Here is a 15,508-nt window from a genome sequence, read left to right as displayed (position 1 = left end):
AGAAAGTGAGACAACATATTTTTAGGACTTTTCTGCCCCCCATAACATTTAGGGTGAGCAGAGGGTATCGTGAAGAGCCTATTCAGTCACAAATGCTGTTGCCCAAAAATGACACTGTCTCATCATGCCACTTCTGTGCAAATAGTTGACTAGGGACTCTTGGGTTCACTCTATTCCTGTCGCCAATTCTCTATCGCCACAGGACTTGGCAGATGAACCTTGGTAGAAGCCTGCACATTACTTTGTTGAGGAGCGGTGCTGTCATTGTCCACACAAACATTTTTAAAATTCATTTACAGGATGCAGACGTCGCTGGCTCGGCCAGTATTTGTTGTTCTTGAGAAGGTGGTAGTGAGCTGCCTTCTTGAACCACTGCAGTCCCAATTGATGATCAGATTTGAGCGAAGTGTCGAACCTTGACAACCGTGCCACTCCAACCTCCTTCTACCTTCACAGCCAGTGAGACACATGGCCTTCTAACTGGCCTATTCTGCTGTTGAGGTCTTCTGAACTGAACTTTTGTTTGGCATCTCCAACCCCGCCCTAACCTTGCTGCAATGGGTGGCCTTATCAGGCGCAAAGAGCTCCTGATAGGTCAGGGGATCGTTGGAGCGCACAAGCCCCTCCATCATGTTGTGGTTGTTATCCATGGAGAGTTGTGCGTTAGCAGTTGACATGCATGGGTTTGAATCCCTGTGGAGAACATCAGCACAGCTGCTCGTAGGTACCAAACCCTCCAAAATTGTTTGTTCTCTTCGCAACTCAAGTCATGCCTTCAGGCTCAACGCTGAAAGACCAGAAATCTGGCTTGAGCATTGGGGAATATGATCTCACCGTTCAACCATTTATCTTTCTTGCCAAAAATCTACCTCTCAGCTTGGTGTGATGCATCTCAAATGGGCTGGAGAAGACGCTTTCTTTTTATTTCTTGGAATTCTGCAAAGGACAACTGTTTGGATACATTTTACACACTACCAGTTTAACTTGACATAAAAGCAGAAAATGCTAGAAGTACACAGGTCACTTAGCATCCACAAAAAAAACAAGTTATGAATCAGTATAACAAGCTTATTCTACAATGGGGGGAAAAAGAAGCAAATCCAAAGAACTTTAAGCACACGTGGCCCTGAAGGCTATTCATGATCTCCAGATACTGATCTGTATCACCAATTGGGCGAGACCTCTGTATTTTACAGTCAATGCTATGAACTTTTCTCTTGAGACATATGATATTTGGGAGCACCAGCCATAAAAGGTACTAGGTGCCGATGTCAGCAGCACTATCTTCTGGGAAGGTGTGTTACAATAATTTCAGAAAAATTCAGCTCTTAAGATGCTGTCCAAAAATGAAAAACACCTGACCTACCGACCTAATCCCATTTGCTAGCACTTGGCCCATAGCCTTGAATGTAATGACGTGCCAAGTGCTCATTCAGGTATTTGTTTAAGAATGTGAGGCAACCTGCCTCTATCACAGTCCAAGACAGTGTATTCCAGACTGTCACCATCCTCTGGGTAAAATATATTTTCTTCACATCCCCCCCCCCCCCCCCCCCCCCCCCCCCCAAAAAACCTCATCCCCCTCACATTGAACTTGTGTCTCCTCGTGACAGATCCTTCAACTTATGAGAACAGCTGCTCACTATCCACTCTGTCCATGCCTTTATAATCTTGTACACCTTGATCAGTTTGCCCCTCATTCATCTCTGCTCCAGCGAAAACAACCCAAGCCTATCCAACCTCTCTTCATAACTTAAAATGTTCCATCCTAGGCGACACCCTGGTGAATCTCTTCTGCACCCCTCCAGTGTAATCACATCTTTCCTATAATATGGCGACCAGAATTGCACACAACACTCCAGTTGTGGCCTCACCAAAGTTCTATGCAACTCCAACATGACCTCCCTGCGTTTGTAATCTATGTCTTGATTGATAAAGGCATGTCCCATATCCATTTTCACCACCCTATTAACCTGTCCTCACACCTTCAGATCTGTAGACAGGCATGCCAAAGTTCCTATGTTCTTCGAAATTTCCCAGTGTCAGACTATTTATTGAATATTTTTGTGTCAAATTACTTCTTCCAAAGTGTGTTACCTCACACTTTTCAGGATTAAATTCCATCTGCCACTTATCTGCTCATTTGACGATCCTGTCTATATCTTCCTGTAACCCAAGACACGGTTAACAACCTGGCCAATCTTTGTGTCATCCGCAAACTTACTGATCCCATCCTCCACATTGTCATATACATTGTTTATATAAATGACAAGTAATAGGGGACACAGCACAGTTCCCTGTGGAAAGCCAATGGACACTGGCTTCTAGTTGCGGCTTCCAGGGGTGGCACAGTGGTTAGCACTGCTGCCTCACAATGCCACCCTTGGGTCACCTGCTTGTCTGTGGAGTTTGTACGTTCTCCCTGTGTCTGTTTGGGTTTCTTCCGGGTGCTCCGGTTTCCCCCCACAGTCCAAAGATGTGAGGATTAGGTGGATTGGCCATGGTAAATTGCCTCTTAGTGTCCAGGGATGTGCAGATTAGTTATAGGATTATGGGGATAGGGACGGTGAAGGGGGGTGGGAGTGGGCATGGGCGGTGTGTTCTTTCGAAGGGTCGATGCAGACTCGATTGGCCGTAAGGCCTCCTGCACTGAAGGGATTCTATGTTAAAGCAGCCATCTGTAATCACTGTCTCCTACAACTAAGTGAATTTTGAGTCCATCTGATCAAATTACCCTGTCTCCCATGGGCATTTGCCTTCTTTAAAAGTCTCCCATATGGGACCTTGTCAAGGCGTTGCAAAAATTCATATAAAGTACATCAACTGCACTATCCTCATCTATACACCTGGTCAAAAGATTCAATCAAATTTGTTAGGCGTGATCTCCCTCTGACAAAACTATGCTGACTATCCTTGAACAAACCTTGTCCTCCAAGTGGAGATAGATTCTCTCCTTCAAAATGTTCTCCAACAGTTTCCCTACCACTTATGTGAGATTCACTGGTCTGTAGTTCCCTCCCTGCCTTATCTCTGCAACCTTTCTTAAATAGTGGAGTCACACTATTAACTGTTCTCCAGTTCTCTGTCCCCTCCCCCATGGTATAAGAGGAATTGTTTGGGTCAGAACCCCTTGGCTCCCACAGAATTCTCAGGCACAATTCATCTGGACCTGGAGTTTTGTCCACTTTTAAGCCTGCCAGCCCCTCCAATACCTTTGTCGCTCCCTATGTCAATTTTCTTCAGAATCTCGCAGTCTCTCTTCCTGAGTTCCATACCTGCCTCCTCATTCTCTTGGTTGAAAATCACGCCTCCCAGGCTTCCAATTGCCAAGTCCCAAACTCTGAAATTTCCTCGCTAAACATCTCTACCTCACTTTCCTCCTTTTAAGATGCTCCTTAAAACTTTCCTCTTGACCAAACTTTTAGTTATATGCACTAACATTCCCTTATGTGGCTCTATGTTGTATTTTGTTTTATATGGGCCCCGTCAAGTGCCTTGGAATGTTTTATTACATTAAAGACGCTAAGACAAGCTGTTGGGTCAAACATCAATTTAACATGGTGCTTCTTCCACATTCAAAATGTAGTCTCACGGGTTTATTTCCGAGCTCTAGACATAACTGTTAGTATTAATCCAGGGGAACATTTCAGTTCATAGTTGATAATAGATTTCAGACAGTGGAAAAAATATCATTTTGAGACATTCCAGGATGCCATCGAAGATGGAGTAGATGAAGAGGAGGGGACATGGAAAGGAGCCAAAGTCTGAGGAGTGTAGGATATCCATGACAGTTAGAATTAAGTAGCAGTGAGAATGTGGAGATGATTGGAAATGAGGGTTAGGATTTTCTCTATATTAATAAATGCTTTCACTGTTCACTTCTATGTTGCCCACTAATCTTAATGTTTTTATCTGTTTCAATGTGCAATTTAAACAGGAATAGAGGCCTTGTTGAACTATTACATTATTTGCTTAAGCTATTTGCCTCAAATAATTTCAGAAATGCTTCCAAATGAGTGTTTATGCACAAATCTATTATCACCACCTGTATGTAAAGTTCAGTTGATTCTTTCCCCAAATACTCCCACACAATCCTGGAATATATCTTGGTTGTCTGTGACCAAGTTAATTAAATAGTTTGTCTTTATTCTAATTTATTTTAGATTTCCTACTGAACTGAATCATTCAAAATGCTAACACATTTATACAGAGGAGGTGGGACCCTGGTTTGAATCCTGCCGTGGCAGGTGGTGAAATTTAAATTCAATAAAAAGCTGCAATATTAAGCCTGAAGGTGACCATGAAATCATTGTCGATTGACGTAAAAACTCATCTGGTTTACAAATGTCCTTTAGGGAAGGAAATCTGTATTTGTTGCCTGGTCTGCCCTACATGTGACTCCAGATCCACAGCAATATGGTTGACTCTTAAATGCCCTCCGGGATGGGCAATATATGCTGACCCAGCCAGTGATGCCCACATCCTATGAACAAATTTTTAAAAAGCACATCTTCATAAGTGTCATCAGACAACTAAGGAAATGTTAGCAAAGGGCACTGAAATTGTTGAAGGAGGTGATCTTTAAGCCATGATGTAGAGATGCTGGCATTGGACTGGGTGGGCACAGCAATAAGTCTTAACACAGGGTTAAAGTCCAACAGGTTTGTTTCGAATCACTAGTTTTCGAGCAAAGCTCCTTCCTAGTGATTCTAAACAAACTTGTTGGACTTTAACCTGGTGTTGTAAGACATCTTACTTTTAAGCAACCTCTTAAAAGAGGAGAGAAATCCATAGAATGCCTGTAGTACAGAAGAAAGCTAATCAGCCCATTGGGGAGTACTGGCCCTCTGCAAGAGTACGCAACCTCTTCCTGCTCCAGTGCCCTACCTCCATAACCCCACCTAACCCGCGCAAGGGAGCAATTTAGCATGGCCAATCACCTAACCTGTACACCTTTGGACTGTGGAAGGAAACCAGAGCACCTGGAGGAAACTCGAGCAGGAACGGAGGGAACACGCAAATTCCACACAGTCGCATAAGACCGGAATCGAACCCTGGTACTGAGCGGCAGTAGTGCTAACCACTATGTCACTATACCGATTGGACAGATCTGAGAATTATAAATGTTTATTGCAACACCACATACTGTTGCATTGCATGTTATGTTAGAACAATTATAGGGCAGCACGGTGGTGTAGTGAATGGTTAGCACTGCTGTCTCACGGTGCCGAGATCCCAGGTTCAATCCCGGCTCTGGGTCACTGTCCGTGTGGAGTTTGCACATTCTCCCCATGTTTGCGTGGGTTTCGTGGGCAGCAGGGTAGCATGGTGGTTAGCATAAATGCTTCACAGCTCCAGGGTCCCAGGTTCGATTCCCGGCTGGGTCACTGTCTGTGTGGAGTCTGCACGTCCTCCCCCTGTGTGCGTGGGTTTCCTCCGGGTGCTCCGGTTTCCTCCCACAGTCCAAAGATGTGCGGGTTAGGTGGATTGGCCATGCTAAATTGCCCGTAGTGTCCTAAAAAAAGTAAGGTTAATGTGTGGGGGGGGGGGGGGGGGGTTGTTGGGTTACGGGTATAGGGTGGATACGTGGGTTTGAGTAGGGTGATCATGGCTCGGCACAACATTGAGGGCCGAAGGGCCTGTTCTGTGCTGTACTGTTCTATGTTCTATGTAACCCAAAGATGTGCAGGGTAGATGGATTGGCCAAGCTAAATTGCCCCTTAATTGGAAAAAATGAATTGGTACTCTAAATTTACAAATAAAAATGTTAGAACAATTATAAAAAAAGGTGTTTATAGATTTTTGCCTTGTACGTGATAGGACATTCTGGTGGTTTTCACCTTTAATGCCAACTAAGAAAGCCAAAGCTGACTGGCAGGCAGTGTGCCTGATATGCCATCTTGTTGTACTCCCTAACTTCCCATTTCTTTGGGAGCAGAGATTTGAGGAACTGCACTGCAGTGTTTGTGAGGCTCATTAGCCGGGTGATTGTAGCAGTCAGCAGAAAATCCTCATGTAGTTGGTTACCTGTGAAATAGAGATGTTAATGAGGGCATTCCAGACTGTAGGGCCTAGATGAGGCAAACATCAATGCCAGAGTAAGAGGAATGCAGTTCTTCAAAGATTGCAAGGCTGGAGGAGATTACAGGAATGGATAGGGAGACATGAGGCCAAGAAACGATTTCAACACCAGGTTGAAAATTTAAAGTTGACGGTTCTTGATATCCAAATTTAATTTCCTGTTTCAATCCAAACCGTGGGCAATGAATGAATGAATGAAATGAAATGAAAACTGAAATGAAAATCGTTTATTGTCACAAGGAACCTTCAAATGAAGTTACTGTGAAGAGCCCCTAGTCGCCACATTCCGGCACCTGTTCAGGGAGGCTGGTACAGGAATTGAACCGTGCTGCTGGCCTGCCTTGGTCTCCTTTAAAAGCCACCTCTTTAGCCCTGTGCTAAACCAGCCCCTTGTTGTTTTAATGTTGTTTTAAACTAGAAATATAAATAAATAAAAGACTTTTCATAGATACTTAAATATGAAAAGAGTTACTGAACTGATGTCAGTAACATCAATACCACACTGAGAATTGGTCCAATATAGAAAGTGAGCCTGGGGAATTAATAATGGGAAAAAAAGGAGATGGAAAAAATCAGTTTTCACTTTAGAGGATGCAAGTAACTGTTCTTTAAAATATATCAGAAACTGAAGGGAGGGAAGAACTCAGGAAAATTGCACTCACCAGGGAAGTAGTATATAACAAACTGGAGTTGCAGGCTGACAAATCCCCAGGTGCTGATGGACTTCATACTAGGATCTTAGTGGGTTAGTGAGATAGTTGGTGTGTTGGTTTTAATTTTGCAACATTCTCTGGATTTGGCAAGGTGCTATTGGATTGGAAAATAGCAAATCCCTTCATTAAAAAAGGGAGAGGGGACGAAACCAGGATACTACATGGCAATTAGCGTAACGTCATCGGGAAAATGTCATAAGCTATTATTAAAAATGTTACGGCAGGGTCCTTGGTAAATTCGAGGGAGGCAGGGTGGCGCAGTGGTTAGCACTGCTGCCTCTGCCCCAGGGTCCCAGGTTCAATTCGGGCCTCGGGTGATTGTGTGGAGTTTGCACCTTCCTGTGTCTGCGTGGGTTTCTTCCGGGAGCTCTGGTTTCCTCCTGCAATCCAAAAATGTGCAGATTAGGTGGTTTGGCCATGCTAAATTGCCCCTTAGAGTCCAACGGTTAGGTGGCGTTACTGGGTCACGGAGATAGGGTGGAGGCGTGGGCTTAAGCTTAAGTAGAGTTTTCTTTCCAAGGGCCGGTGCAGACTCGATGGGCTGAATGGCCTCCTCCTGCACTGTAAATTCTACAATTCTAATAAGGCTTAGTTAACGTGATATTATGAAAGGGAAATCATGTTTAACTAATTTATTGGAGTTCAGTGAAGGAGTCATATGTGCATGAATAAAGGATAACCTTGGATATACTGTATTTAGATTTTCAGAAGCCATTTGATAAGGTGCCGCATCAAAGCTTATTGCAGAGAATAAAAGCTCATGCTGGAGGGGGTGACATATCATAGAGGATTGGCTAGCTAACAGGAAACCGAACAAATGGGTATTTTTCTGGTTAACGGAATGTAACTTGTGGTGGGCCACAGATCAGTGCTGGGTCCTCAACTTCTAAAATTAATATACATGACTTGGATGAAGAGACCAAAGATAAGGTTGCTAAATTCATCTCCTGGGATGATCCAGTCACCACTGCTTCTCTCTCTCTCTCTCTCCCCCCCCTTCTCTCCTCCCCCCCCCCCCCCCCCCCCCCAAACAAACACACGCACACACACACAAGCTGGGAGTCATTGTGGCGTGAACCAGTGCAAACTCTGACATGCTTATTCCTGGGGGAGGGTGTTTGGGAGCAGTGGCAGGAAGGGCAAGAAGATACCCTTTCTCTCGGCCTGCCTCCAAGGTGCCTAGGGGGTCCTTCAGGGGAGGTGGCGTGGTTTCTGCATAGGAGGGGCTCATGTTGGGGGTCTTTCCCAGGATGTTGGGGGTCTTTCAATATATAAAAGGTAAGAGAGAGGCAAGAATAGACATTGGACCACTAGAAAATGTGGCTGGAGAAGCAATAATAGGAAACAAAGAAATGGCAGATGAACTGAATCGTTACTTTGCATCAGTCTTCACCGTGGAAGACACCAGTGGGTTGCCAGAGCTCCAGGAGAACCAGGGGGCAGAGGTGAGTACAGTGACCATTACTAAGGAGCAGGTTCTCTGGAAACTGAAAGATCTGAAGGTGGATAGGTCACCTGGACCAGATGGACTACACTCAAAGGTCTTAAAAGAGATAGCTGAGGAAATTGTGGAGGCATTAATGATGATCTTTCAGGATTCACTGGAGGCAGGAAGGGTCCCAGAGGACTGGAAGGTGGCTAATGTAACACCACTATTTAAGAAGGGAGGGAGGCAGAAGATGGGAAATCGGTTAGTCTGACGTCGATCATTGGTAAGATTTTAGAATCTGTTATTAAAGATGAGATCGCGAAGGGACTGCTGGTGACGGCGGGCAGGAGGCAGCCGCACTCTGGAGAGCTCCCACTCGGGAATAGAAATTTTGAAGTTTTAACGCCCGGTCCCGGGGGCAGTGGCGGCTGAAAAGGCTGTAAGAAGGCACAGGGAGGAGAAATGTCAAAGTTTGGGAGAAAAAGGGCCGTGAAAAAAGGGGGTGGAAGAAAAAGAGCCGTGATAAAGGGGGTTAACGAAAGTCCGGTGAGTGAAAAAGTCAGCGCAGGAACTGTAAGGAAAGCGGAGGCTGGAGCACCAGGGGAGGCTGCATCGCTCACAGCACAAGTAATGACCACGGTGATGACTCTGGAATTTGAAAAACAGTTCACAAAACACATGGAGGCGATGAGGAAGGATGTGGGGGCAGTATTAAAAGTGCTGGTGGAGGAGGCGATTGCCCCACTGAGGGCGGGGTATCAAGCACAGCGGTGGAGGTGTGGGAGCAAGGTGAGACACTGAAAGAAGTGGAAGAGGCATTATCGCAGCACTGTGATCAACTCCCCTCGATGGGGAAGGGGTTGCGGAGGGTGATAGAGACCAACCAGGGGCTGCAAGCCAAAATGGAAGACTTGGAAAACAGATCCAGGCGACAGAATCTGAGGATTGTGGGTCTGCCTGAAGGGATGGAAGGCCCGAGGCCAACGGAGTATTTTGCTATGATGTTGGCGAAGCTCTTGGGGGAGGGGAATAATCCCTCCCTATATGAACTGGATCGGGCTCATCGGTCATGGAGGCCGATACCAAAGGCGATTGAACCGCCAAGAGTAGTAACTCTGTGTTTCCGTAGGTGTAGCGTGAAGGAGAAAGTCCTGTGCTGAGCAAAGCAAAAGTGAGTGGTGCAGTGGGCTGGAGCTGGTATGCCAGGACTTTACGGTGGAGCTGGCGAGGAGGCGGGCTTCATTCAGCTGGGTGAAGAAGGCACTGTACATTAGCAAGGTGCAGTGCGGCATAGTATATCCAGCTAAGTTAAGGATGACCTACAAATCCAAGGACTTTTATTTTGGGACGGCGGAAGCAGCGGAGGAGTTTGCGAAGGCAGAAGGACTGTGGCAGAATTGAGAAATGGTCGTGTACCGATGTAGCCTCATATAACTTTATTTTTTTACTGCGTGTTGGTGTATGTACTAAATGAGTCGAGGCTGTATATATTTGGACAAGGGAAGAGATGGGACTTTCATTTTCAATGATGGTTCTTTGGGGCTTGGGTGTTTATGCAGGGGTTGTGTGCCAAAGGGGGTTTCTTGGTTTTCCTGGGAAAGGGGAAAGGAGACCCGGGTAGGGAGCTCCACACTGGCCGGTTTAAGCCGGCCAGTGAATGGGAGTGAGATGGGGGGAGGGGCTGCGGCCATCGGATCCTGGTAGAACAGCATTCGGTGAGTCTAGCCGGGGCGAAAAGTTGGGGGAAGGAACTGATGTTGTGGGGGAGGAGTCTGGGAGGGGTAGTGGTCTCCAATTCATGGGTGTCATTTACGTGACTCTTTAGGGGATTGGATGGCATTGAATATTAGGGAGGGGGTTGGGGGGTGGGCCATATATGTCAACAGTGATCATAGGTGATTCCTGATTCCATTTTCTTTTTCCTTTTTTTTTCCATCTTGGGAGGGTTTGATTTATTTGATGCTTATATTGTCAGGTGGGTCATTGTTTGGGGTGGTGGGAGGATGGGATTGTGTTGTTGATAAGGGGATTGACATTGTATTCGTTACCATTTACTGTTTGTTGGTGGGGTGTAACTTCTGAAGAAAATGTGAAAATGGAGAATAAAAGTATTTTTTTTAAAAAGATGAGATCTCGAAGCACTTGGAAGTGCATGGTAAAATACGACTGAGTTAGCACTGCTTTGTCAAAGGGAGGTTGTGTCTGACAAATCTGTTAGAGTTCTTTGAGGAGGTAACAAGCAAGTTAGACAAAGGAGAACCAGTGGACATGATTTATTTAGATTTCCAGAAGGCCTTTTACAAGGTGTCGCATAGGAGACTGTTAAATGGAAAGAGGATTGGCTGACTGGCAGAAGGCAGAGAGTGGGGAGAAAGGGTGTTTTTCAGGATGGCAGCCGGTGACTTGTGGTGTGCCTCAGGTCTGTGCTGGAACCATAACTTTTTCCAATATACATTAATGATCTGGAAGAAGGTACTGAAGGCACTGTTGCTAAGTTTGCAGACGATACAAAGATCTGTAGAGGGACAGATAGTATTGAGGAAGCAGGTGGGCTGCAGAAGGACTTGGGCAAGCTAGGGAGTGGGCATTGAAGTGGCAAATGAAATACAATGTGGAAAAGTGTGAGGTTATGCACTTTGGAAGGAGGAATTTAGGCATAGAATATTTTCTAAATGGGGAAATGCTTTGGAAAGCAGAAGCACAAAGTGACTTCGGAGTCCTTGTTCACAATTCTCTTGAGGTTAATCTGCAGGTTCAGTTGGCAGTTAAGAAGAGCTCAAGAGCTAAATTCTAGTATCAAGAGCTAGAATACAAGACCAGGGATGTACCTCTGAGGCTGTATAAGGCTCTTGTCAGACCCCATTTTGAGTATTGTGAGCAGTTTTGGGCCCCGTATCTAAGGAAGGATGTGCTGGCCTTGGAAAGGGTCCAGAGGAGGTTCACAAGAATGATCTCTGGAGTGAACGGCTTGTCATATTAGGAACAGTTCAGGACTCTGGGTCTGTACTCGTTGGCTTTTAGAAGGATGAAGGGGGATCTTATTGAAACTTACTGCGAGGCCTGGATAGAGTGGACGTGGAGAAGATGTTTCCACTTGTAGGGCAAACTAGAACCAGAGGACACAATCTCAGACTAAATGGACAATCCTTTAAAACAGATGAGAAGGAATTTCTTCAGCCAGAGGGTGGTGAATCTGTGGAACTCTTTACCGCAGACGGCTGTGCAGTCCAATTCACTGAGTGCCTTTAAGACCGAGATAGATAGGTTCTTGATTAATAAGGGAATCGGGGAGAAGGCAGGAGAATGGAGGTGAGAATATCAGCCATGATTGAATGGCGGAGCAGACTCGATGGGCCAAATGGCCTAATTCTGCTCCTATGTCTTTTGGTCTGATGGGGATCAGTAGGTTTCTTTCCATCTGTTGCCTTGAAAATCATGAAATTGTCTTTCAGCATGTCAACTTTCAGTTTAAAGTCTTACCTCTGATGTTGGAACCCTTTGATGTCTCTTCCAGCATGTCAACTTCATAGATCTGTCAGAAGAAAGTGAAAGTTTTCCCTTTGTTGCCTTAAAACCTTTGATCTCTCCCAGCTTGACAATATCAGTGATCTGTCAGAAGAAAGTGAAAATATTCCCTTTAATGTGGAAACCTTTTGAGGTGCTTTTCCCACAGTCAATTTAGTTCCCTTTAGCTTTTACACGCACCTGTGCATGCTTTGAAGCTAAAAGCTTTGAACTGCATTGTTTCCATTCAATTTCGTTGTCCATTTCCTTTTACAAGCCTCTTCATTGATACGCCCATGCAAATTCAAAGGAGGGTTACTGTTTATTTTTACAGCTCCACAGGGGTCCATAAACTCTGACGTGCTTGCCCTTTTGAGCAGGTGTTCTTTCTAACTGCAGTTTTGTTTAAAGAGGCTGTCTCTTTGTTCTGAAGAGCTTCCGAGAAAGGACAGGTATGGGGGCAACACTCAGACAGAGCACAGTGTGGAGAGTTTTTGGCGGGAGGTGTGGAACTCAACATTATTCTGAGATCAGGGTCTCTGAGGAGTGGGATCTGTCAGCGAGTTTCGGCCCGGCCTCCCTGAGCCTCGATCCACTGAAAAATAGTTTCTGAGTGCCATTGAATGGCATGTGAGCGGTGCTTCTACTGCCAATGGAAACAGTCCCAATTCCCTGCTGGTGGAAACACATAGATTTGAAACAGGAGAATTGCGCCCATAGAGTGTGTTTTTGAATGATGTGCAAGGGAAGGAGAGAAATCAATAGGGTATGAAAATGTATTCTGAAACTCATTGCTACAGCTCAAAAGCTATATTGTACACCTTTCGTTGTACTTAACTTTTGCATAATTTGAGGACCATGCCTTTTTACAGACAAAGATGTTTCCTCTTGTGAACAAGGGGCACTGTTTTGAAATTAAAGGATTTCTTTTAGGACCAAGATTTTTTTTTAAATTTAAGTTTATGCGACTTTGGAACTTGCCTCAGAAGGTGGTGGAGGCAGGGGTCATTGAATATTTTTAACGTGGATGTGGATCCATTCTTGTTAGGCAAGGGATCAATGGTTATGGGGCTAGATGGGATTGGGGAATTCGAAACACAAACAGATCAGCCACGACCTTATTGAATGGCCTACATCTATTTCATATGTATGTATGTTCATATAAGCATAGTTGATGTAAATCTTCTCTGATTTTGGCATTCCATTTAAGAACACGTGCACATAGACCATACTTTAATATTTTTTAAATATATAGCAGGAGCTTAATGTTCCAGACAGTGTGAAACTGAATGTAACCTTGAAATGTTGCTGAATGTCGTGATTTCATAGATTTCATAGAATTTACAGTGCAGAAGGAGGCCATTCGGCCCATCGAGTCTACACCGGCTCTTGGAAAGAGCACCCTACCCAAGGTCAACACCTCCCCCTATCCCAATAACCCAGTAACCCCACCATTATTGTGCATTACAATAAAGGCTTAAGATTGGGGGAAGAAACAAGGTCCTCATGACAGTGATGTTCCATTGCACAGTCCATTAAATGCATGCAGGTCTAAGTTTTTTATATATTTTCATGAGTATGTTTTCACTAATTCACTATGCTTACCAGATTAAACTGCATTTGTAGCTATCCTCTTTCATTAATGCAGCATCATACAGATTTTAAAGTGTCTCAAGTCTGCCTTTTTATTCAAAAAAAAATTTTCTTGCAAGAGAAAAATTGGAATATACAACAATTTAAACAATTGTGTTGATAATTTGATACATCTTATCCATCAAAAATTGTATTGCATTAAAGCAGTATTAACACTCTGACATATGGTCCAGAATTGTTTCTTACTAAAGTACGGATATAGTTCATTAATTAATGTTCACCTTATTGCAGGCTGGATGCATCACACAGTGGAGCCACTAGGAGACAAAACAACTAAAGAAAGTCTTGCTATTCAGTGTCTCCAGAAATCTCTAGAGGCAGACCCAAACTCTGGCCAATCTTGGTACTTTCTTGGCAGGTAAAAATAAAGTTATTCGATATAATGTTGATTTTTTTTTTAAAAAATCAATTAGATTAAGAAGTCTGGTATCCTGAATCTAACTATTTATCGCAAGACAACAACCTAAAACTCAGTTCTGATTAAGCTTTCTAACCTGAATATCCAAGGATATGTGACCTATCGAAAGGATGGGCAGAGGGGGCGGGGTTGCATTGTTAGTAAGGAATGAAGTTAAATCGATAGCAAGAAACTATATAGGATCAGAAAGCATAGAATCTGTGTGGGTGGAATTGCGGAACTGCAAAGGTAAAACCCTGATGGGAGACTATCCAAGGATATGTGACCTATCGAAAGGGTGGGCAGAGGGGCGGGGTTGCATTGTTAGTAAGGAATGAAGTTAAATCGATAGCAAGAAACGATATAGGATCAGAAGACATAGAATCTGTGGGTGGAATTGTGGAATTGCAACGGTAAAACCCAGATGGGAGTTATGTCCAGGCCCCCAAGCAGTAGTCAGGATGTGCTGCAGAAAATAAATCAGGATATAGAAAAGGCATATAAAAAAAAGGCCATACTACAATAATCATGGGAGCCTACAATATGCAGGATGATTGGGAAAATCAGGTTGGTAGTGGATCCCAAGAAACGGAATTTGTGGTATGTCTATAAGATGTTTTCTTGGAGCAGCTTGTGACAGAGCTTACTAGGGAACAGGTAATTCTGGATTTGGTGATGTGTTACGAGGCAGGCTTGATTAAGACATTTGAGGTGATGGAACCCTTAGGGGGCAGTGACCACAAAATGATAGAATTTACCCTGCAGTTGACAGGGAGAAGCTGAATCCGATGTAATGGTAGTACAATTAAATAAGAGCAACTAGAAAGACATGAGGGAGGAACTGGCCAGGGTTGAATGGAAGGGGAGCCTAGCAGATAAGACAGTGGAACAGCAATGGTAGGAATTTTTGGGGGTTATTCGAGAGGCACAATTGAAATTCATCTGAAGGAGGAGGAAACATGCTAAGGGGAGGGCGAGGCATCCATGGTTGACGAGGGAAGTCAAGGACAGCATAAAAACAAAAGAAAAAATATACAATGTGGCAAGGATTTGTGGGAAGCCAAAGGATTGGGAAGCCTTTAAATGCGCGCAGAGGGCAACTAAAAACGAAATAAGGGGGGAGAAAACTAAATATGAGTGCAAGCTAGCTAGCAATATAAATAAAAGGTAAGAGTTATATTGAAAGGTAAGAGAGAGGCAAAAATAGCCATTGGACCACTGGAAAATGAGGCTGGAGAAGTAATAATAGGAAACAAAGAAATGGCAGAGGAACTTAATAGTTACTTTGCATCAGTCTTCACGGTGGAAGACACCAGAAGGATACCAGAGCTCCAGGAGAATCAGGGGGCAGAGGTGAGTGTTGTGGCCCTCTCAAAGGAGAAGGTTTTGGGGAAACTGAAAGGTGGATAAATCACCTGGAGCAGGGTTCTAAAGGAGATAGCTGAGGAGATTGTGGAGGTATACTGATGGTGATCTTTCAGAAATCCCTGGAGGCAAGGAGGGTCCCAGAGGGCTGGAAAGTGGCTAAAGTAACACTGATATTTAAGAAGGATGGGAGGCAGAAGATGGGAAATTATAGGCTGCTAAGCCTGACTTTGGTCATTGGTAAGATTATAGAGTATTATTTAAGATGAGATCGCAGCGTATTTGGAAATGCATGATAAAGTAGGATTGAGTCAGCATGGCTTCGTCAAGGGGCGGTCATGTCTCACAAATCTGTCAGAGTTCTTT

At 44.3% G+C, this 15,508-nt stretch overlaps 1 protein-coding gene across 2 annotated transcripts in view; it reads left to right on the top strand.

The window, feature by feature from the left end:
- The window catches only part of kdm6a (lysine (K)-specific demethylase 6A), a 334,942-nt gene that overhangs the window by 217,236 nt on the left and 102,198 nt on the right, over positions 1-15,508 (top strand). For both annotated transcript variants that reach the window (XM_038802080.1, XM_038802081.1), the window contains one exon: positions 13,612-13,738. In XM_038802080.1, coding sequence (XP_038658008.1) covers positions 13,612-13,738 — 127 coding nt within the window. The remainder of the gene's footprint in view (positions 1-13,611; positions 13,739-15,508) is intronic.

This window comes from Scyliorhinus canicula, chromosome 7, assembly GCF_902713615.1.
Source record: "Scyliorhinus canicula chromosome 7, sScyCan1.1, whole genome shotgun sequence".
Taxonomy (NCBI): domain Eukaryota; kingdom Metazoa; phylum Chordata; class Chondrichthyes; order Carcharhiniformes; family Scyliorhinidae; genus Scyliorhinus; species Scyliorhinus canicula.
The sequence above is the reverse complement of the archived record's forward strand: the minus strand, read 5'-3'. Positions and strand labels throughout refer to the sequence as shown.